Below are 24694 nucleotides of genomic sequence, written 5' to 3'. Positions count from 1 at the left end.
TTTTAAAATTATTTTTATGTTCAATGTCATGGAGTTTCAAGAGCAATGGAAAAAGCAGATGAATGGAGTGATTACTAACATGTTTCCTCATCCTGCCACTTCTACAGAAGGATGTATGAACCATGTTTATGCAGCTTCCATCACAGAATCTCCTTTGTACATGCAAAATTTTAATGTAAACTCTCAAAGAGAATTTCATTCATCTTGCCAGCAATGGGATTGTGACCAGAGATGTAGGTATCTTATTGTATTACTTTAGCTTTTGAGTGAAACGTCATCAACTGGTAGTACTTTAGGCTTTGTTGAAAAATAGGCAGTGGCTATTTGACCGGTTCCAGTCTTTTATCTGAAACACTGTTTGACTGGTCATGACATCACTATATAAGCACTTTTTTCTTTTTCTCTTTCAAAGCAAAATACCAAAAATAAGAAAAAAGTGCCTATACAAGTTCTAAATTCGACAATTTTATTCAACTGGATCAGTGGCGCACATGATATTTCTCGGGCTGGTGTTCCAGAGGGAATGAGTTCGATACTATCCGGAAGCGTTCTTTACTTTTAACTAAATTTTGACCCAAAGTGACTCAATCGTTAGGCTGTTGCATTTTTGTGGTCAATTTTTATTTGAATAACCTACAGCCCAATTTTTTATATCTTTTTAAATATGAGTACTAAAGTTAGAGTTTTTTTAATTTGCTGGAATTTGATAATTTCTCTGGGTAAATTTCCGTTTGTTATGAGAGGTTCAGGATGTGACCGTGTTTGCCAAACGACGCATTACATTTTTGCTCTCAACAAGTTACAGCTACGCAAAATGACTTCGGACCTTTCCAAATTTTCAAGAAAAATAAACATTTTGTATGCAATGAAACCTTTTAATAAAAACAATCGACCTTTCTTAATATTTTGTCATATTGCATTATTAAAATCTTCAAATTTTTCACAATCTTTGCATTGTTAGTCATAATGCTTATTATTAGTCGTATGATCTGCTGTAAAACCAACGCACAGCTACAAATGTGGTGTAAATTACACAAAAAGGTCCGAAGTCATTTTGCGGTAGCTGTAGTTTGGTGGCTGTAAAAAGTTACAATACTTCTTTAAAAAGGATGGTTTCACATTTAGGCAGTGATTTTTAGCAGGCAATTTAGTTTAAAGGAAAGCTCTTCTATGTAGTATCGAGCTCACATCCTTGGGAATACCAGCCAGACGAATACCGCAGTACCGCACGCGCCACTGATTCAGTTAAAAAAAAAAACGTTAAAAGTTATATAGTCAAGTGGGGTAATTACCAGACATTCCGTGAAAACGTTGTAATATTTTGTACAAGGACTCAAGCTATTTATAATATATATATGTAAAGTATCTTGATTGCAAGGGTTGGCCTTCATCTTTACATTACAAATTAACCTGATTCTCTACCATGTGTATTTTAGCAGAAATCACAAGTTTTCTTTGTCCAATATTTACCTCATCAAATTAGGGAATTATTGGACAGGGTAGGGGTAACGGCTGGACACTGTCCAGTATTTACCCCTTATGTAAAAAGTACTTGGAAGTTATTATTATTTGAATTCCTTGACCTTTCTGAAGCGAAATTAGATGTGATGTAGTTTTATGTTTTGTTTATCTATTACAATAAATGAAATTTTGTTTAAAATACAAGCAGAAGGTTGTATCTATTATGCATTAAGGTGCGTCATGTGCCCCTAAAAATTAAAAAAAATGATTGAAAACAAAAGTATTTTTTTGTGGGTGAGGCTTGACTAAAAAAGCAAAATTACAAATTTTCAAAGAATTTGGTCAAGGTTTAGGTGCTCCACATTCCAATCGCCCGTATCCCCTTGTTAACTTGACAATAGGGTGGAGTAAAAAAACTGTTTTTTTTAAATTGAAAATAAGGGGGTCTAGACCCCTGACAAATTGGCAAAAAACTGGTTTCAGGGAGTTGCACCCCTTATTGGCCGTGCTACCCCATATTTTATTTATGTTCAAGCAGTAGTGGTAATTACTTATTTTAAACCAGTGTTAATATGATATGTGGCCAATTAAAGTTTCAATCTAATTTGGTCAGTGTGGCTATTTCAAAATTTAAAAAGTTTTCTGTATTGGCCATGACAAAGAAGTCAACTTCTGTACATACTTTATGTTGATGCATGATAAAGAATTATTCAACTTTGTTCCCAATTTTATTTTGTAAATTCTGAAAAATCTTTGCTTTCTTTGACCTTATTTTAAATGTTTCAAAAGTTTAGAATAGTGATGCTAAAAAAGACGGAATGGCCCGTTTCGGTGAGTCCCCTTAACAGGGGGTTTTTTCAATTTTTTTTTTAAATTATTGGGTACCGTAGCCTAATTATCATTGCCGCTTTAGGGTTAGGGGTGTTAGAGGTTAGGAACTCACCAAATCAGACTCACTGAATCGGACTCACCGAATAGTAGCAGACCCAAAAAAGAAGTGGACTTTGGTCGTGTGAAGTGGTTTATTGCAGCAAATCAACCAAACCAAGAATTGTTCAGAGTCTTAGTGTTTAGAGTTTAAACAAATATATTAAATGTGAAAACATATGCTGCCTTTTTTGTGCATAGCTTTTGTATTTTGTTTGGAGCAATTTACCTGACTGCAGACCTCTTAACGTTTTTGATAGCAGACTACAGTATCAAGGCAATAAACATTGATACAATCCAGTGAAAGTTCTTCTTCGTCGTATGAGCTGTTCTTCTGGACTATATGTTTGGGCATGATGTCATCAGCCACTCGACAGTCTCGTCATCCAGGGCCTTCAGTCCAGGCGCTCCATGTGGTGGTTGATGGATTGGGCAGTCATGGACGACATGATCTACTGTCTGGTCTGTGGCGCCACACTCGCATCCCGGTGAGGGAGCCAGGCCCCATTTGCACATGTCTGAACGAAAGCGACCGACGCCGGTTCGTAGGCGGTTAAGCCGGACCCACGCAAGTCTTGCGAGGGACATTCCCGGAGGGTGGGGATCGACGTCGGGTAGGAAATCACGGAGTCGGGAGGTGTTGTTTTGCCACTCCATGTTCCATGTGTAGTTCGTCCAGTGTGCCGCACTTATTCCAAGATCTTCAACGTTGTTCAGAAGCTGTCGTGCGGCGGGCACAAATGGGCGTCTTGATTTCAGTCGCTGCTGTCCTCCAGGTAGGCGCTGGAATGTACTGTGGAGGAGGTGGTCGGGGTCCAGTGCGCGACGAGCAAGGGAAATCATGGCTCCTTTACGGCGAAGCTCAGCAGGTTGGATGCCTGCAAGGATGGGAAGGCAGTCCGTTGGAGTGGGACGCAGGCATCCAGTCACAGTGCGTAGTGCGTCATTGATGGCGGTGTCAATGTGGCGGGTGTGAGAGCTGCGGCACCACACTGGTGCGCAGTACTCAGCAGTAGAATGGACAAGGGCCAAGGTAGCTGTGCGAAGGGTTTTCGCATCAGCTCCCCAACCGGAACCCGCCAGCCGCCTCAAAAGTGCAACGCGCGCAGATAGTTTTTTGCGCAGTGACTCCAGGTGTCGTCGGTACGTGAGTGACCTGTCCAGGGTTACGCCGAGGTAGGTGGGTTCGGCGCAGTAGGGGAGGTGTTTGTCATCGGTGGTAATGTTGATCTCACGTTTTGCTTCCTTGTTGTTTAGGTGGAAGGCCGCCGACACTGTCTTTGCCTTGCTGAGCTGTAGCTTCCATTTCTGGAGATATGTTGATATAGTTGACATGTCCTGGCTTAGGTTCCTCTCCATTGACTGCCAATCTCCGGCTGGATGCAGGAGAGCCAGATCGTCTGCATAAGCATACTTCCTGGAGATGGTGTCAGGCAGGTCATAGATGTAAGTGTTAAAGAGGAGGGGAGCCAGGACAGAGCCCTGTGGGACGCCGTTCCTGAGTCGACGTAGTCTACTTCGTCGGCCGCTACCGGTGGAAAGGGTAAAGCTGCGGTTTTGCACAAGTTCCATAATCATATGGACCATGTGCCTGTCAGGAAGGAGACGGAGTAGTTTGCAGGTAAGGCCGCTGTGCCATACAGTGTCGTAGGCAGCCGTGAGATCGACAAACACGGCGCCAGCCTTCTTTTTTGCCGAGAAGCTGTCCTCGATGTCTTGGGTCATCAGAGTGACCTGGTCTACAGTTGATCTTCCGTGGCGAAAGCCAGCTTGTTCCCGAGGGAGCTGAGGGTCTATTATCGGTTCGACACGGGCGTAGATAAGTCTTTCGAGTATCTTGAAGGGGATACAGAGCAGAGAGATGGGACGATAGCTCTTCGGATCCCCTGGGGGCTTCTTCGGCTTTGGGACTGCAACCACTAGGGCTCTTCTCCAGATTCTTGGGATGCGCAGGTGACGCAAGCAGCAGGAAAGGAATTCTTTTAACCAGGACCTCATATTGGGGGCAGCTTGGAGTATTAGTTCCGGGCATAGGTGGTCAAGGCCCGGGGATTTGCCTGGCTTTAGGTGCTGGAGGGCGGAGGCAAGTTCTTCTGGGGTAAACTCACCAGAGATGTTGCCCTCGACAGGTGTTGGGACCTTCCAGAGGTCCGTCATTTCCTTGAGGACGGACTTGTCTGATTCACGGTCTCTCGTTCTGTGCACTCCATTTTTCACAAGTTGTGAGGCGATGGCATTTGCTGAAATGGGGCATTGGCGACGAGAGGCACGTGATCTGCCAGTGAGGTTGTTGAGTGTACTCCAAGCTGTGCGGCTGGAGTGCGTGAAGTCGATTGAGTCTATGGCTTCTGTCCAGCGCTTCTTCCTCTTTGAATCCAATCTTGCCAGCAGGGCTGTTGCTGAGTTGGTGGTGGCGGTACCCTGGGGGGAACGGAGGAAGTCGCGGTAAAGCCTGTCGCACTCCACATCCCAGCAAGGTATGTAGTTTTTCCGTCGACCTCGCGGGATGGAGTCTTTTGCCGCAGATATGATTGCATCACAGAAGTCCTGGTAGGCTTCATCCACTTTGATGGTGTGTGGGGTTGGGAGGTACTGAGTAGCTTCGTTTGTGAGGAAGCTGTAGTATTCCCAGTCGGCCTTTCTGAAGTTCCATCGCTTGACAGGCTTGCTCGGAATAGGTGTGGCAAGCAAGGGGGCCGTGATTAGCGAGGGTCGGTGTTGAGACCTTGGGAACTTCTCTAACACACATCTGTCCGGCTGGCGATCATCGGGGTCATCACTTGCGAAGGCCAGGTCTGGGTTCGTGCCAGTGTTCCAACGACCGGAGTGGAAGCTCGGTGCGCCCTTAGGATCGTATAAGAGGGCGAGGTTGTTGTTGGTTGCCCAAGCGGCCAGACTATCTCCGTCGTTGTTGATGGAGTTGTACCCCCAGTCAGTGTGGTGGCAGTTAAAATCGCCAGCGTAGAGGCTGGGGTGGGGGAACACTGGGATGGCTGTTGATGTTATCCGCGAAGGTGGGGGCTTGTAGACATTGACGATGTTGTAGCCTGCTACATCTACACAAAGCCACTCGATTTCCGATTGAGCTTGGGATTGGTCAACCAAGGACCAGCTCAGCCGGTCATGGACAAACGTGGCGAGGCCGTGTTTCCTGCTGCAGGTTGCGCCTGCGAGTGTGAAGTTGGTTATTACCAACTTATCCACAGATGTACAGTGAGTCTCCTGGAGGAGGATGATGAGGGCTTGATGCTTGGTGGCCAGGTGCTCGATGATGTTGAGCTTGCTGGCCGTGATGCCCTCGGTGTTCAGCTGCAGTACGGTGGGTCGTCGGTACTTTTCGACAGTGCGAGTACTGCCGTGCCCTGAAAAGGGCATTTTCCTACCCACCCTGCGCTGAACAGTCTCATTAGCTCTTGTTTGACAAGCTTCGTTTCGCATACGTATTTTGTATAATTTTGTATGTTACTGACGGGGGGGACCACGTGAAGGTTGATTGGTACTAACTTCTTGCAATTCTTAGGCCAGCCATTGATTAGAAAACAACAGTTAGCAATATGAACTACCTTGAACCAGGTTGCTCTTAACTTCTTTTTGTGAAAGTTGAATCTTGGTCTTGGGTGTGACGTTGTGATTCTATGCAAACTACGACAACGATTGATTGGTACTAACTTCTTGCAATTCTTAGGCCAGCCATTGATTAGAAAACAACAGTTAGCAATATGAACTACCTTGAACCAGGTTGCTCTTAACTTCTTTTTTTGTAACATCATTGATCAAAAACTTCTTTTTTCAAGTACACAAGATGTGATTTTTCAAGTACACAAGTCTTGATCTTGGCGATCTTGATCTCCAAGATCGCCGAAACTGGTGATCTTGTGCATCTCTGGAGGTACGTCATGAGCCACATTAGGTACATTCATCCACCTTCCCAAAGTGCTCAAACTGCCTGAGCATTGAGTCATGAGCGATGCAACAACAAGATGTCTTCCACCTAAATGCTTGATTGGTGTGAACCAACAGCATTTCTGCAGACAGAAATGGCAGCCTGTAGCCTTTTGTATATTTTATATGACTTTTCCTATAAAAGGTTCTGTAATAATATATTTCCCTTACAATTATGATGATAGTATGATACTTACTGTTTTTCATCAATTCACTCATAAATTTCAGTTTTTTTCTGTAAATTATTTGCTTTCTTAGTAGATTTGTAGATTTACCATGCTACTGACTGCCATTTGTAGCTAATTGTTGAACAATGATTATGTCATGATGTGGATTATTCTTTTAATTTTATTTGGTTGTACTTGATAGAGTTCATTATGTTGTTCCACACATGTATGCACTTTACTTGCTTGATGTTTGTTTGCATCAGTTAATTTGTGTTACATGTTGGACTGTTGGTGTTATGAGTTAACAAAAATGAATTTATGCATAGGGTATATCTAAAGCAGCTGCGGTTTTGTATGGCTACTTTTCAATGAGCTATTTTTCCCCAGAGACTATTGCTAACTGATGTTATTCATCATCTGTTAGTTACTGACATGTTGCCAAGCAAGGTTTCACAATTGCTCAAGCATGATAAAACCTTTTAGGAATGGCATTTGTAAATTTAAATGCTTCATTAGTTATTTCTCAAGTTTATTGAATATATATAAGTGGCATTTTAATTGCAATTGCTAAAAATTAGGTTTACCGTAGTGCTAATGTTTACAGAATATATATATAATATTTAAATTATAAGTGCAGTTAATTTATAATACATAGCACAATTCAAAGGTATTGCTTTAGCTTTTGTCTAATCCATTGCTCTTTGTTTATGTATAGTGAAACATTTTTGGCGTCTCAACATGAAGTATTCTTTGCATATAATTGTTTTAATAATCATAAATAACTCATTGTTCATAAGTACTTAATAATACAGCAAGTATGTAGTATCACACTCATGCCAAAAACTGTGCTTCAACGCCTGGAACGCAGATGGAAAAAATTAGCTTCACAAATGTGTCAAAACAATTAAGTAGAAAAACTTAAAATTGCGCGTGGTTAATAAACCAGTTCGGCCTAGTGTGTTCTCATGTTAACTATGAGTTAACTGTGTTCAATTCCAACCTATTCTGGTACGGTAACGTTTTTCGATATTTTCTTTCTTGCAGTGATACAGTAGTTAGTCTTATGTGTAAAACAAAATGTGATTATTTAAAAGAGGCGATCTACCTGGCAGTCAATACAAGGCCAAGTACTCCCAAGATCAGCGAGCAGTTGCGTTTCTCTAACTGTTACGATGTAGCTTTCACTGTAGCCATTAAACCTATCCGATCAACATATGTTTCTCAGTTAATATCTTGGTATCCTTTTGTTTTACAGTGTCACCCGGCAGTGTGAGGTTGTCGTCCACAGGAAATGGATATCCGGGTTCAGAATTAGATGGGCTTAGCGCTGTTGCCAGGCAACAATGTTCCCCTTCTCCCCCTCCCCCCAGGATTTACAAACCTTGTTTTGTTTGTGGCGATAGATCATCAGGGTATCACTATGGCATCGCCTCTTGCGAAGGTTGCAAGGTAACTAAACTTCCAAGTTCCATGTACTGCAACTATTTTTCAACTTGTTAGTTTCCTAGTTTTCGTATTAAACTGCACAAGAGAATGCGAAGAACATCGCACAATTAGTCTGATGTCCCATATTATTAAACTACTGCTGAGAGTCATCATGAACAGAGGTAGAAACAAATTACACCCAGAAATAAACGAATGCCAATATGGATTTATGCCTGATAAAGGAACAAGGAATGCGGTTTTCATTCTGAAAAACCTCGCTCAAAGATCAATCGAAATGCAAAAAGACCTGTACTTGTGCTTCATCGATTATAAAAAAGCTTTTGATGAAGTTCAACACAATGAAATGTTATGCATGCTCGACAGAATTGGAATAGACGACAAAGATCTAAGAATCATTCAAAATTTATATTACGAACAATCAGCTGCTATCAGGATAAATGATGACTGCAGTGACTACACGCCCATTCAGAAAGGAGTAAGACAAGGTTGTGTGCTATCACCTGACCTTTTCTCATTATACAGCGAAATAATTTTAAGACATATTGAAGATGAAAGAGGTATTAGTATTGGAGGAAACAACATTAACTACATACAATATGCTGACGACACCGTTTTGATAGCCGACTCGGACGTAAAACTGCAGAACATATTAGATATTGTGTGTACGAAAAGCAAGATATTTGGCATGGAATTAAATAAAAAGAAAACAGAAACAATGGTCATAACAAAGAAAAAAGCAACCGAAACTCCTATTTGTAATTTATCAGAACAATTCTTAAACAGGTCCAAAAATTCAAATACCTCGGTACTATGGTGAATTGGGATGCAAGAGACGAAACAGAGCTCAACATAAGAACAGCCCAAGCAAAAGCTTTCAACAAATGAAACCAATTCTTTGCAATAAAAATATCTCTTTCAAAACAAGATCTAGAGTTGTAAAATGCTATATTTATCCTGTTTTTCATTACAACTGTGAAACCTGGAATATTTCAACAAAAATGGCAGAAAAGATTAATGCTTTTGAAATGTGGTGCTTCCGTAGAATGCAACGCATTTCATGGCTGGCAAAGAAAACAAATAAAGAAATTCTACACCAAGTGAACCAAACCAGAACTCTGTTAAAAAGTATGAAAACCAGACAATATAAATTTCTCGGCCATGTAATAAGAAAGCAAAAACTGGAGCATCTCTCTTTAACTGGTAAAATTTTTGGAAAGCGGGCGCCTGGCAGACAAAGACAAACACATCTAACGACAAAACAGAAACAATCATCCATGCAACATATAATGGGAACATTAGGTCTAATTATTCATCTGAGGCCGTCGATGCCTGGTTCAGGCAAGGCAATTGAAGAAGAAGAAACCAAAATATCATTATTTAGAAACGTAACTTTTAACTGGAAAGTGTTGCGCTGTGGCCTGTGCTGTAATTTTATACGACAAAGCGTATGGAATCTGCGCTTTAACTATCGCTTCAGGAGTAATACGTATATCTAAAAGTTATTTACGAGTTTATAACATTACTGTACTTCAGCAGATCAATACATCTGAACGTGAGAGTCATTGAGTCACTAAAATGTGGAATAATTAAAGTCACTCTGCTGCGTGAAGAAAGAACCTTAAAATGCTGAATTTATTCTAGTTTTTTCCTGCATTCTTGGCTTGCGTTCTTACTTAAGTTCAAATTTCTTTTTGTCATGAAGGGCTTTTTCCGACGAAGTGTTCAAAAAAACATGCAATACACTTGCCATCGTAACAAACAATGTGTTATCAACAAGTCCACCAGAAGCAGATGCCAATACTGCCGCCTACAGAAGTGCATCAAAGTTGGAATGATGAAAGAATGTAAGTGGGAGATTGCTATACGGTTACTTGGCTTACACTTACAGTGTGTTGTCAACAAAGAACTCAATGTGGACCTGTGTTTCAACAGAACGGTGTGCTACAAGACTTTAAGAGGCGCCGCGGTTGTGTTTCGTACTAAAAATAACAATGAGTAGTGTATCCCTGAATCCTCTGTGGATATGGTAGGAATGATGCAAAATTGAAAATAAGGGTCACTATAAACAACGCTATAAGTTTTGAAGAGCTACAATTTGTGACAAAATAAATACCTAGTAATTCCTAAAACAGCACTTTCGGATGATTGCAACAGCAATCTACATCTTCGGTGAAATTTTAACACAATGCCATACTTCCTCATCTACGTCAAATTGTAACTGCAAATGAAAAACATCGCATTACTCAATACGACCGCGTGTCAAAACAAAATTTCGTTCTGAAAAAGTGCTAAAACACTTTTGATTTCACGATTTTTTTAGCAAGTTTCATTGTCTGTGCGCAATACTTTCGAGCAAGCATGACCACTTTGAAAATAAAGCTTTTTTCAGCTGTCCGCAACGACCGAAACAGACGACGGGGTAAAGGAAAGGATCCTAAAACTGAAGACCAAAGCAACATCATTCCCTCCTGCTCTCCGGATGTTGAAAATCTGGTGGAGTCCATCACAAAGCATCACGTGGAAACCTTTCCGCACACATCAGACCTCAACAAATACCAAGTGGTGAAGTCCCTCTTTATGTTGAAGATAGTCGCATCTCCATAACTGCTTTAACAATTACTTAAAATTTTACTTAACAATTGCTTTAAAAAAATGCTTACAATTGCTTCTTTGTTCTGTGATTCTGATCACGATTGCCATCCAGTGCGGGTCAAGTAATTAGAAAAGATCTTTTTTTACTTTTCAAATTTGATAAAACAGGACGCTGCAATGCATAGTTGGTGATCAAAAATAGCTGACAAGAAAAATTGTTCTTTGGTCGTATCCAGGGCTATGCCAAGTTGCTGACGAGTTAATTTTTATTGAGTAGACCGGAAGGAAAAGAAGCCACTTTTGTGTTCACCTTCGGGCATGCCAACAGGGTCCTGCCAAAAGCACAGCCGCATGCCCAACAGTGTCGAACCGGCTCCCATTTCTGCGTTGTACCAATGCTAGACAAGAAAACTGTCTTATAACATCTCATAACATTGTAGTCACCTAGTCAATCGCTGAGAACATCTGAAAAGCGTTTATCTGCTTTTCACTTTGCGCAACGCATTCTTTAATATTTTGCTTGTTTGATCCACAGCGAGCAGACAAGCTACCGGACTCCGTGCAAGAGACGAAAACCGACGGGCGGCTGTGGGAAAAGTTTGCTGAGCTCTCAACGAAGTCGATTGTTAAAATTGTTGAATTCGCTAAAAAGATTCCCGGCTTTCAAGACTTCACCATTGCCGACCAAATAACCCTCCTCAAGTGCGCCTGCCTTGAAGTTTTGGTGAGTTGCTTTTTTAACTTGTTTTTTGAATTAGTTGATGTTGACTTTTGTGACACAACAAAATACGTGTGATCGCGAAGTGGTGCACACCATGGGCTCTATCCAAGGGGGGGTGAGGGGGGTGATCACCCCCCCACTAATTGGAGTGGGGGGGTGATCAATGCAAAATCACCCCCCCACTCATTTGGCTTTGAAAAGGTTTTGTGATATTTTATTGATCAAATTTTGAAAAATATATTTTCGCTGTTGGCACATTTTGAATTTTTTATCAATATGAATATATATTTCATTTCAATATGATTTTTTGGTTTGGCAACCCTGAACTACGAGCCAGGCGTTTACACTGTGTTTTAACTTAGCTTGCTTGGTAGCCACTTTAACAAGAAAAAATTCTGCCACTGCAAATGACTAGAATGACACCGCCAACCAATCAGAACATGTTATAAGAGGCTACCGTCCAATTGTGACTTTCTCGCACTTAGCCAGAGAGTTAATCTTTGCTTTGAACTTTATTTGGTAATTACAGAAGAAAAAAGAGCAATAGCAGTTGTGAGAATCGAACCCACGTCAATGAAATGACTACTTTCTAACCCTAACCCCTAAAAAGCCAACCAGCTGCCAACTTAGTCGGCAGCAGTGGCCGAGTGGTTAGCGTGTTGGGCTCGCAGTCGAGAGCCTGCATGTTCGACTCCACCCCCCCGCACTTGCTGTTGTTTCTCTGGGGAAGAAACTTCACTATGAGTATAATTGCCTCTACTCAGTGATCGATTTCGAGTAATGGGTAGTACCAAATTTAAGTCATAAGTAGAGTAGACAACCGGAAACAGACATTGCCGTCGGCTGCAGCGTGGGTCAGGTGTACGTCAGAAGGCGTACACCGATGCATAGCGCTCAAGTCCGCTTTCTCGCCATGCAGGGTAAAAATATGAAAAACAAATAAACAAACAAACAAACAGCTGGTAGAAAATCCAGCACTTGATTTGCTTTGTATCATCTTGTTTTCGCCCTTTTTCACGTCACGAAAAACGTAGTTTATGATTGGTTCGAGTTTTCATTTGCACTGCCAGAAATATTTCTTGTTAAGTGACTACCAGTTTGCTTACCCAAAAATGCCCTTTCCGAAACATACTTTGTGAAACGACTTGGAAACCCTATGCTTCGATCAGAAAGAAGCTGATGCTGCAATGGGGGGTCTGGGGGGCGCAGCCCCCCAGAAGTTGAAATGACTATGACGATTTTAGCCCACTGTCCAAAAATCACCCCCCCGAATTCTAAAAGTGGATAGAGCCCCTGGTGCACACATACGTGTTCAAGGATAAAAAGTATGCAAAAAAGTATAAATGGATTGAGTTTCGCTTTTAACAGCATGATCGTTGCTTACTTCACAAATGTAGATACAGACGACCACCAGTTTTAGCCTGATGCTGCGCGTTCGCTGAGGTAGTAGCGGTTTGCACCAGCTATTGGAACACAGTTCCCAGTCATGTGCAATGACGAATGGTGTTGGAGTCAGTGTGTTGTTGTTTTATAAGGTTAATTTGATAAAAATATACATTTGGAAAGAAAGCTGACGCGACTGCAATACTGTTAAGTCAGCTCCCGTTCGAAAATTAGCCACTTGTATTTACAGTTCCTGCGAATATGTTCCCGGTATTCACCCGAGCAGGATTCGATGACGTTTTCGGACGGCTTGACGCTCAACCGCAAGCAAATGAAGATTTGCGGCTTTGGTCCCATCACTGACCAGGTGAGAGTGCACAGTGCACACCGAACACTGTCTTTTATGTCACTGCTACACCACCGCTGTTAATTGATAAGGAAAATGATCAGCTTTTGAATGAGAACCTCTATCTGCAGTTTCACATATTTATAGCGGTTTTTTTCTGGACGTTAGACGGTTCCTTTATTGGCAGTATAGAAACTGCTGAGTGTGTTAATAAAAATGTATTTTTTTTTCATGTATCGTTTTGAACAATCTGGTTTCTTATTTTGATTTATTTCTTGACCAAATCTACTTTTCAAGTTGTTGTTTATGTAATGTATGGTAATGTGTGTACTTTCCTTCTGTGCTATCAAGACATCCGACTGTGTCTAACCTCACAACTGAAATTTCGCTAAAGGTTTTTTCCTTCGCTCAATCCCTCCATCCCCTGCTCGCTGATCCCACAGAGATCGGTCTCCTCAGTGCCATCTGTCTCATCTGCTCAGGTATATCCTGATTAAACTAAGTTTTTTCATACTGAGAGGGTTTATTTTCATTGTAGGGCATATTAGAAGAATAAATTGTAAGAATAAAATGTGGGATTTTACTTTAGTGCCTCTCAAAGAACTGTACTCGTGCATTATGTGCAATGTAATGTGCAGGGCAATCGCTTCGGTACTGTTACTTGCAAGGCTACAACTGGTTTCAAGTTGCCAACTAGATAAAGTTTTGCTTTGCCTTTGAGTCTGCGTGAAAAGGACCAATGCTGCTATCCTGGTACAGTCTCTCTTTCTGAACGATATAACTCTGGTGGAGAGTTGCAGTAAATACACAACAACCATGGCGTACTTAACAGAGGCCAAACCAACGTGCGTGCTGGAGTCTAAACTGGAGGCGAACATTTTCATTGCCATATTGCATTGCAAACACAGTATATTTAAACCTAAAACGATTATAATGAAAATTTTGCTTTCAAATTTCAAAATGTAAAATACATTTTCATCCATGGCATTTCATATGCTTGACATAGTCTATTCCAATGAATAGTTGTTCCCGTGTGTGTTACAATAATAAAAACAATTACAATAGATGTGTAAGGTTTTAACTTTGAAGTTATTATTTTGTATAGAGCTGATTCACAAAAATACAATGTACCTACATGGTCAAAACTACTACATGAAAGGACTGTGGCCAGTAGCGCAACCAGAATTCTAGTAAAGTGGGGGGGGCTAAACCAAGCCCCCCTGGTTGCGCAACTAATGTGGTGCTACTTTAGCTCAGATAATGAACGAAAAAATTATCTGTTACGACAACTTTAAATAATATCAGTGCAAGGACTTCTCAGGAATGAAAATGGACATTTAAAGAAGTTCTATAACAGTCCTTACAGAAGTCTCAACAACAAAGAAAAACAAACAAAAACAAGTTTTTAATGCATAAGTTTTAAAATCTTTTGTTTTACTTCCTTTTCTGATACAGGTGAAAATAGACAACAATAATTTTTAAACATAATATTGGCCAATGTAGCTGCATACTTTTTGTTCACAGATAACTGGTATTGATCTGATATAAAGTGAAAAACACGACATAACGAGGTTCTGCAACAGTGGTTAACAACTTCATGAAACATGATATAACCATAAAGTACCCATTGGCAAACTGTGTCACCTGGTATATGCATATATATGGTATATTTCTCTTCAGGATTTCGAGGTAAACGAAAAGTTGTTTCTTTGTTTGCCTCATCATAATTTCCATGGCAATTAGTCACACATATATATGGTATATTTCTCTTCAGGATTTCGAGGTAAACGAAAAGTTGTTTCTTTGTTTGCCTCATCATAATTTCCATGGCAATTAGTCACACAACATTTTCTACCCATCTTAATTAAATATCAAATAACCTCTTAACATACTGTGAAATATACATGAAGATGTAATGAAAACTATGCCTGCACTAACTATCGGAATGGCCCGTTTCAGTGAGTCCGATTCGGTGAGTCCGATTCGGTTAGTCCGATTCGGTGAGTCCGATCCCTTAACGGGGGATTTTTTCAATTTTTTTTTTAAATTATCGGGTACCGTAGCCTAATTATCATTGCCGTTTTAGGGTTAGGGTTTAGGGCTTAAGGTTAGGGGTTAGAAGTTAGGAACTCACCGAATCAGACTAACCGAATCGGACTCACCGAATCAGACTCACCGAATAGTAGCAGACCCCTAACTATAGGCTACACTTTGCAATGGCACAAGTTTGACAAAATTAAGGTCACAAATGATGCTTTGAGACCGCATGAACTGACCAAATTCAACTTATCAAACTTTAAGCAGCACAATTTAAATGCATAGTTTTTATAAGAACAATCTAAACATGGTAACGTTTTGCTTTTTTTTAAAAAACTTTGCTGGTCTCAAAATTGGAGACTAAATTTTTATTAATGCACACAAACTTAAAAGCGTTTGTTAGACTATTCCTTCTTATACCACATTAGACCATTCCTATTTATACTACATGCACAGTATAGAACAATCGGGTATTTTAGACGGCAACAAAATTTTAAAACCAGGTTCGAAAATAAGAGTGTCTCTTAATTCCTGGGTGCCTTCATGCCACATTTTTGCTGTACTGTTCTACAGTGTAGCAAAGTATTAGCCTGCACAAGTCTAGCCAGACTAAGCAATTATTTTTTTAAAGTAGAATTTCAAAATGCTGCATAGGATTTCTAGATTTGTCTGAGCCATGGCGACCTTGAAATACTGACCATGCAAGCAATTTTAGGCTCAAGAGCTGAAGGCTGACCCTGCAATCATGCGTTTAATATACTACACCTCTACTAAAAATAAAAACAGCTACACCAATTTGGAAAAAAAAAACAAAGCTAGCCTCAACAATTCCCATCATTCTCAAAGGTACCGTACAGTAAGTTACTTTTCACACAATTTCATAACACTTCTGGGTGTGCCCTCAAGTAGCCTAACATTATTTTACCAAAACCGACGCGGCTACCGGCATTCGCTAGCTAGCCTTCAGCCTCGGTACTCAATATTTGTTTGCATGGCCAGTATTTCAATAAATCAACATTTCATTTATCCAAATATCCTACCCTAAATAACATTTCAACAGCAAGCACCTTAAAAACCACCGCAAAACCTAATTCAATTATTGAACACAATATCAGTGTTGCCAGAAGTTTAAAACAATTAACTTTTTAAAGGAAATGCCATGAAAAGGAGTGCAATTTTCAAAACAAAGCTGAGTAAAATTAAAAAAATTGTTCAATATATAAATTATAAAAACCGCAGATAAAGCTGCTAAATGAAACGTTTAGTAAAGTTTCATCACATAGGAATTACATTAAAATTGAAAGAAAAAAAAAGTATTTTAAAAACTAAGACTTTTCTGCGCTTTTGAAAAGTAAAGGTAGTTCTTGTAGATTTTTCCTGTTCAAAGAAGGGTATGTTAAAACAATTCTGCAAATTCAATAACAGAACAACGGGACAGTACCGATTAAAGCACACAGATATCTGTTGGGGTTTTCACACCTGGCAACTCTGCATCGTTTTAGTATGCTTGCGCAAATGGCGAATGAATATACAATTAAAAATTGATTTTCTAGCAAACTTTTTCATATAAGACAAATATTTAAGGTGAAAAACGTTCACTTCAACTTTTTATACATATCTTTTCAATATGGTATGTCAAAGTCATGAAAGCATGTTCGCCTCCAGTTTAGACTCCAGCACGCACGATGACATGGCCTCTGTTGAGTACGTCATGACAACAACTGATCTAATCGCGACTCGACATTGTATCATAGCTAAGGTTTTTCAAAATACTTTCTACTGCTACATGAGTGCACGGTCTTATGCTAAAGTAATAAAATTTCCTACTTTCACTTTAATGCAACCTTTTAAAGCTAAATCATAGTACATTAATAAGAGAGCAAGTCTTTTAGGCGCTGACAGTTCGGTGCTGGTCTAATAGGCGCGCACACTGTGGCGTTTGGATATTTAGGTGCGGAGCACTGTGGCGCCCGGTCATTTAGGTGCTATTCCTAGTAAAGTCTGTAGATTGTATCAGCTTGGCAGCTTGCCAGAAAATTATATCATGGCTTCAGTGAGTGAAGCTGCTTAAACCGGCAATGCTTTTCACACAAAATGTTATATTGAACAGAAAAATATATTGTTGTTTTATTGATTTATTATTGTTTTATTTGTTGTTAGTCCAGGTTTGCCTTGATGAAAGCGTTATCAATAAATTATTCAAGCTTCCGAACATTATTGAGTTCATTTTTAGTTAACTCTTTCGCGACCACGGACGTATACACACGTCTTGGGATTTTTGCCATGATGACCAAGGAAGTATCCCTACGGCCAAGGTTAAAAGGTAGCTTATTTCAAGCAAAAAAAATGTAAATGATGGCAGATCCATAATCTTTGCCTGTCCTTTTTTGGCTAATTAAAAAAAAATATTTTGGCGGTGCAGTTATCAGAAATGGGGACATAGTGGATTTTTTTTCTTTCACTCATTGGAATTGGCAGTCAAAACTGGCTAGGCAACCCCTTACTTTGGAATTTCTCGATCAAAAAGACTGTAGGCTAAATTACGTAAACTTTTTGCTTACAATTTTCCAAATTTCTCCATAATCATTCTGCTGTACCTCCTAAAGCATTGCGCGCAGAAACGAAGTAAAATTTTTCTTATGTGCAGAATTGTTTTGGCATTCGATTAAACTACATATATTTTCATAATATTGTATCATGCTTGGGTTAGTAAAGATTATAATGAAGTACACTTTTCTGCCAGTTTTTAATTTTTTAAGAAATTAAAAAAAATACCGTATGGAAAGTTGCTAATTGTACATAGAATGTTTTAAATTTTATTGCAAAGCTTTGCATCTTCGGATAGCTGAAGATGTATGCTTTCATTTGATGTCAAGATTGTGCGTCTACGTCGATCACATGACATGTTTTTACGACGTAAATACAACAGATTTGTGTGAAAAATGTCTGGTTATTTAGATTAAATATAAATTACTTCTGTTCTGGATGGATTGGCTATGTGACGAGAACGCGTAAGACGCTCTACTGCTGTTCACATGAATACATTTCTACAGGGCATATAGGCTACACCTTGGCTACAAGTTGCAAGCATAATGGTGCAGGGTTGAGAAAAACCCGGGTTTTTTAAAAAAGCCCAACCCGCCCGGGTTTTTTAAAAAAACGTTTTTTTGGGGTTTTATTGGTTTTTTTTAAAAAAAAGATGCAAAACAGGTAGATTCATGCTTATTTCACCTCAAAACTACTTTTTACCAATGAAGTGCCTTTCACTCACAGTACATGCTTGCATAACTCAATAAAATAATGCACTACTACTAGGGCTGTTGTTGCTTGAATGTTGCATCATCCATTAATTTCAAGTTGGATGTTGCATCATCCACTGATTTTTATACCAAGTTGATGCTACCTTAGTAAAAATCACATTATTGCATCATTTGCTTTAGATTTGAAGGCAAGGAGCGTTTATGCCATCATGTTAAAATATTTTTTTTATATATGTATTTATGTATACATAGGCTATAGTAATGGATTAGCAATTGAGCGATTGCGTGGTCATTTAGGCAAATGCTCTGAAACAGCCATGCGTTAGAATCCAGAATCTGTAATTGGTAAATAACCTACTTTTTAAAAATAGCCTCCTAAATCGTGACCCGACAGTTTATCGAAAGACAATTTATCGAACGACAGTTCATCGAACGACAGTTTATCGAAAGACAGTTTATCGAACGACAATTCATCGAAACGACAGTTTATCGAAACGACAGTTCATCGAAACGACAGTTCATCGAACGACAGTTTATCGAAACGACAGTTCATCGAACGACAATTCATCGAAGGGGCTAGAGGCTAGGAGTTAGGGGCTAGAGGTTAAGAGTTAAGGTTAGAATTAAGGGTTAGTGGTTGGGAGTTGGAGTTTAAGGGGTAGGGGTTAAGGGTAGGGTTGGGGGTTACGGGGTAGGGTTAAGGTTAGGGGTTAGGGTTGGGGGTTAGTGGTTAGGAGTTAGTGGTTAAGAGTTAGGGGTTGGGGGTTAAGGGGTAGGGTTACGGTTGGGGGTTAGGGTTAGGGGTTAGGTTTTCGATTAACTGTTGTTCCAGGCCCCTAGCCAGCAGGGAGGCCTCGCCCCCCCCCCTAAAAACAAATTCGCCCCCCCTGGAAAAATCCAAACATTCAAGAGCAACAGCTACATTTATAATAATTTTGCCCATTTAAATTTTTTCGGCCCTCCTTAAAAAAAGTTGGCCCCCCCTTGCTCTGCGGTCTGGCTACGGCCCTGTGTCGTTCGATAAATTGTCGTTCGATAAACTGTCGTTTCGATAAACTGTCGTTCGATGAATTGTCGTTCGATAAACTGTCGTTTCGATAAACTGTCGTTCGATAAACTGTCGTAGTACCCTCCTAAATTGCATTTCCCATCATATATACAGATTACAGTAGAGTAGTACTTTCACCAGTTTAACTATAAGGCCTTCTTGTATATATGAGTTTCAGTGTAGCATTAACAAAGTGGCATTACTTGATTTTTGTGTACCGTACAATATCCACTGCGTTTTCAGTTTATTCTTGGAAATTTACTTCACAATCACATCCTCAAGTCCTAATTTAAAGTTTGTTTTAAGTGCCTTGTACTGTTTTTGTTCATTTTTTTAATTTTCTAATAAAAACTGAACAAATATGATGCTCTGGTTTTTTTTATGGGTTTTTTTAAAAGAACCCACCCGGTTTTTTTTGGGTCGGGTAAAATACCGACAACCCTGTAATGGTGAGACTTTGCTCGTTATTAAACCTAGTCCAGGTTTTGACGGAAAACTAAGTTACTCTTCACTCAAGCCTACCGCCCGCTTGAATACAGCCTACGGTACATTTTTTACTGATGTTTAGTGTAGTTGTTATTTGACCTAACTAAAAGTGAACTTATACATGTTCGGAAACTTGAATAAATTCATTGATAAAGCTTTCGCCGGCGCAAACCTGGACTAACAACAAATAAATGCTGAACACGCGCATTAAAAAAACAACATATTTTTCTGTTCAATACAACATTTTATGTGAAAATCATTGCCGGTTTAAGCAGCTTCACTCACCGAAGCCATGACATATTTTTCTGCTTAATATAACATTTTGCGTGAAAAGCATTCCCGGTTTAAGCAGCTTCACCCATAGCCTATATTTTTTCTGTTGAATATAACATTTTGTGTTCAGTTCAGTTTGTTTTTATTTCTGACCATCACAACGAAAAAACAATATATGACAAACATAGCAGAGGTCTAGAAAAAGGTAGAAGCGACAAAACGCGGACGTTAAAACGTGCATGATACCAAAGCAGGACAATCAGTTTGAAATATGGCACGGTCGCAACACCTTAATAACTTTTAAGCAACTTCACTCACTGAAGCCATGACCAACAACGCACACGCATTAACACAACAATATATTTTCCTGTTCAATATAATATTTTGTGTGAAAAGCATTGCCCTACGCCCCTACCTGCCAAGCTGATACAATCTACAGACTTTACTAGGAATAGTACCTAAATGAACGGGCGCCACAGTGCTCCGCACCTAAATATCCAGACGCCACAGTGTGCGCGCCTATTAGACCAGCGCCTAACTGTCAGCGCCTAAAAGACGTGGACCCATTAATAATATCGGTTTTTGAACACATTACAAGTTTTTTCGTTATATTTGGTTCAACGTTTGTGGACGTTGAAATGATGCAAAATGACCAATGTTATTTGGGGTATTCCATGGGGAGCACAAGTTGCAAATGCGGACAGGAGCAAACGATGCAACATCTACTCGAATGCCCTGACCTAAAAGCAAGGTGCTCTGCACAGGATTTGGCCGAGTTCAACGATAGAGCAAGAGCCTGCGTGATGCTCTGGGCTACGGCCGTGTGACACTCGATGAAGAAGAGACCGATGTTGCTAAAGGCCGAGGGTAGTAATAATGTATTTTCCAACAGATCGACCAGATCTAGAAGAACCTGATAAAGTTGAGACTCTCCGGGAGTCGTTGGTTGAAGGTCTCAAGTATTACGCCAGAAAGCGAAGACCAAATTTCCCGCAAGTGTTTCCGAAGCTAATCATGAAAATATCTGACTTGAGAAGCATCAGCCTAAGTGGTAAGAATTGAATTCGATTGATCTGCTAGGATCCCCCAGGCAACAAAATCCGTCATGCAACATGTCACGCAGCTGATTCCAGACTAGGACGTAATTAAAAGCGTAAAATGTAAATTAGTAATTTTTCATCTTATCTGCTTATCTCTCCTTTTATATTCAATTCAATTTATTTTTTGCTGCTGGCGCAAACATGTACAAAACGGCAAAGTAAACATACGAATTTGACACCAACAAAAGGGAAAGAAGGCAAAACCCAAAAGTTTAAAATATACATCGATAAAACAGTGTTACCACTATCTTAAAATTGCACAGCCACCAAACCTATATGGTAGGCTACTACAGTATCTGTGATGTTTTCACTAAAATATACAACGCAATGCCATGGTTCTGACTAGCGTTGGGCCCAGAAAGTGGCGAAAAAAATAAAAGTAAAATTTCTTTATTATTGGTGCTTTTCTTTGTCTGATGTAGCGATTGGGTGTCGAATAGTATGAGGAAAGCTGTATCGTTTTATCGCCGTTTCTTATTTAATCTCTTTATAAGTGTATACTGTATGTTGATTGATTTGATATTTATCCTTGGACTGGGAAAGCTTTCTTGAGAGCTTGAGACCTGGCAGTTTCGCATACTTGTATAATAGACCTCCCCAATCCCCGGACTTTCTTTTGTTTTCATCTATATTGTGACTTTTCTGCATGGGTTTTCAATGCTGATTTCAAAAATATGCATAAAAATTTTTTTCGATCAACGTCTGGGAAGTTATTTGCTGTTATTCGACTTAATTTATTGGGAAGATGACATTAGAAGATGACGAGGAGAGTAAATTAAGTCCTGAGGTAGATGGCTGAGAATCTGCATTTATCTGTAAAAAAATGTCTTGTTTATGCATCCGTATCAAAAATTAATAGGTAGCCTATGTTACTTTAAAAATCATTAGGCTGTTCAGCATACTGGGAACAAACATACATCATACTTTATTACCTTTATTCGATTCTTCAATGCATAATTCTTGAAGCGTTTCAACCTCTTTCTATCAAGGGGTCCAAGAGATGCTGGTTGGTTTGTTTCAAGTAATTTAAGAAACTGTATATCTTCTGCCTTATCTTCTGGTAGCAATGTTTTGTTTTTATTAATAAGATTTTCGTCATTCTTGGCAGATATCATAAATCGTGTTGTTAATGTTTCTCGAAATTTAATTAAGGCAGCAGATTCCTTTTTGGCATGTTTGTATTTCTTGTATTCATCAACCAAACGAATAATTTGGTTTTGGATATTTTGTTTTGTCATCAGTGGAATGCAAGCAGACTGCCATACTTTTGCTAGACATACTGCTGTATCCCAAGCTGCGAGCTTCCCACTCTGGTGGTTAAGAGGATTAATTGAAGATGATGTATGTATTTCTGAAGAACATCTCAATCAATCAATGTTTTATTTGTCAGTAACAGGAACATAGGTACATGATTGAAATATGCAATATACACAATACAAAAGTTACACAAGTTCCCATACCGACAGGTATTAAACGTTGGTCTATCTCCAGTAGTCTAAATTGTCCTTAAAATGTTATAAAGGCTGCAAATTACTAAGCAAACCACCATTGTTCATTTTACTCTTCCTCAGCTCCATGATGGATACATGAATACACACGGAATATTAGACAGTAGAAGTGTATACAATACGTTATATAATCATACAAGATACAAGTAGAAAATGCTAGCTGATCAATAGTGAAACCTGAAACGCATTACAGAAGGTTATCGTTAAGTTCAGCTGACTAAATCCATTTTTTGCTTCATGATTTAGATACATAGACTACATTATGCTAGGTGAGAGATGCTATTGAAATTGTGGCGGACCGTGACCATCTTGCACTTGATCAGAGCTCTTTCCGAGCAATGAAGCGTGTATTCTAACATCAAGTGCAATGGGTACCCAGATGTTAGCTACATTGAGATGATCGGTTCCACGTTTTGCTGTATATGACTCCAGGCATTTAACGTTTGTGGTGCCTAAGGAATACATCTCGTAGTAGGAATGAAGCGACTGCGACAAAATCATTTATGCATGACTGTTCGTATCACTTTTTTAATAACTTTTTTTCTGTTGCTCTGAGACACTTTTTAATATATTTTTTGAAGTCCTTACCCCCAAAAACCCCTTGACAGCAACTTTCACTATTTTTCTAGCATCACTTGGCAATAAATTAACAAAAATCAGTCATGCGTGACTGCGTAATCTGGGTACCTAAACGGTCATAACTCAGGTACCAATTGTCCAATTTTAATAATTTTTTTTTAATTCTTCAGCAGAAGAAATGCTTTCAGATAATCTAAATATCAGCATATTAGGTTAAAAGTAAAGGGGTTTTAAAGGGGATTTTTGTAATTTTTATGAAAAGTTGTTGCTAAGCAACAGCGAATAACTTCCCAGACGTTGATCGAAAAAAAAATTTTATGCATATTTTTGAAATCAGCATTGAAAACCCATGCAGAAAAGTCACAATATAGATGAAAACAAAAGAAAGTCCGGGGATTGGGGAGGTCTATTGCATAGGCTTTGAATTACTGACGCAGGCCCGGTCACTGAGATTGAAAAAGTGAAGTTTGAAGTGTTGTTGCCGGGGAATTATTCTATCTATTAGGTGCTACTGAATAGAGAACAGTTCTTAAAATGCGTTGCTCAAGCGCACACCCCGAGAGTCAAACCAGCACCGCTTGATCTTGAAGCTTTATTGTTCACGAAGGCACACGCTGACCAACTTATTGCACTATTATAGGCTACATGTATACATATTTTAGTGTTTTTCTTTTTTGAAAAGAAAAACTTAGTTGTATTACTGCGAAATTGTACTAAAACTTCTTTCTAAAATTACGAGTTGGATTTGGTAACGAATTACCTGAAGGCGACGATTGAACAATGCTTAAAACTTACACATTAATCCCCAGGAGCAGACCGGGTGGTTAGTGTCAAGGAAGAGATACCGGATGGTGCGATGCCTCCTCTCATGACAGAGATGCTAGAGAATGAAGAAGAATAACGTCAGATTCAATCTCCTCCCTAACTTCTGGATGGTTACCACTGGGTGACACCAACACTACGCAATTGATGTTGTTTTCTTACCCAGAAAAGTTTCTTACCCGTTTTTTACACTGATTCAACGTTTTAAGACGTTGACACAATGTAAAAAAAGGTTGCTTTGGCTGGGTACTCACTACTCAGCCTATCATCGAGTGATGACTGAATTGCGAAATTTAGTCATATTATATTGTTCTTGCCGTTGAAATGCAAAGATATCGTGCAAGAATTTTATGAGCTTATCGTTTCTTTTACTTTTCTGATAAAAAAAGTGCGGTGCCATTGTAATATTTCTCGGTTGAAGATTCATTTTTTTTGCTTGTTTTTCATGTGCATTAAATTCCTAAACATTACTTGTCGTTTATGATGGTTTGATCGTTTATGATGATGATAACCTAGTTTGTTTTGCAACCTCATCTAACTTCAATGCTACCACGGCATTATCTTACAGCCAGAGCCGTTGGAAAGACAATTTGAGC

The 24694-nt window shown here is 39.4% G+C and overlaps 1 protein-coding gene across 1 annotated transcript; it reads left to right on the top strand.

Annotated features, from left to right (window-relative positions):
- LOC145768109 (retinoic acid receptor alpha-like) lies at positions 1 to 24568 on the top strand. The gene is made up of 9 exons (XM_082579580.1): positions 1 to 233; positions 7753 to 7946; positions 9646 to 9787; positions 10333 to 10505; positions 11071 to 11259; positions 12890 to 13006; positions 13380 to 13467; positions 20982 to 21140; positions 24086 to 24568. Exons 1-9 carry the CDS (start codon positions 17 to 19, stop codon positions 24175 to 24177), a joined length of 1371 nt encoding a protein of 456 aa, XP_082435706.1. The 5' UTR covers positions 1 to 16; the 3' UTR covers positions 24178 to 24568.
- Positions 24569 to 24694: the final 126 nt, after the last annotated feature.

The sequence above is a fragment of the Aplidium turbinatum genome, chromosome 4 (genome assembly GCF_918807975.1).
Source record: "Aplidium turbinatum chromosome 4, kaAplTurb1.1, whole genome shotgun sequence".
In the NCBI taxonomy this organism is placed as follows: domain Eukaryota; kingdom Metazoa; phylum Chordata; class Ascidiacea; order Aplousobranchia; family Polyclinidae; genus Aplidium; species Aplidium turbinatum.
The sequence above is the reverse complement of the archived record's forward strand: the minus strand, read 5'-3'. Positions and strand labels throughout refer to the sequence as shown.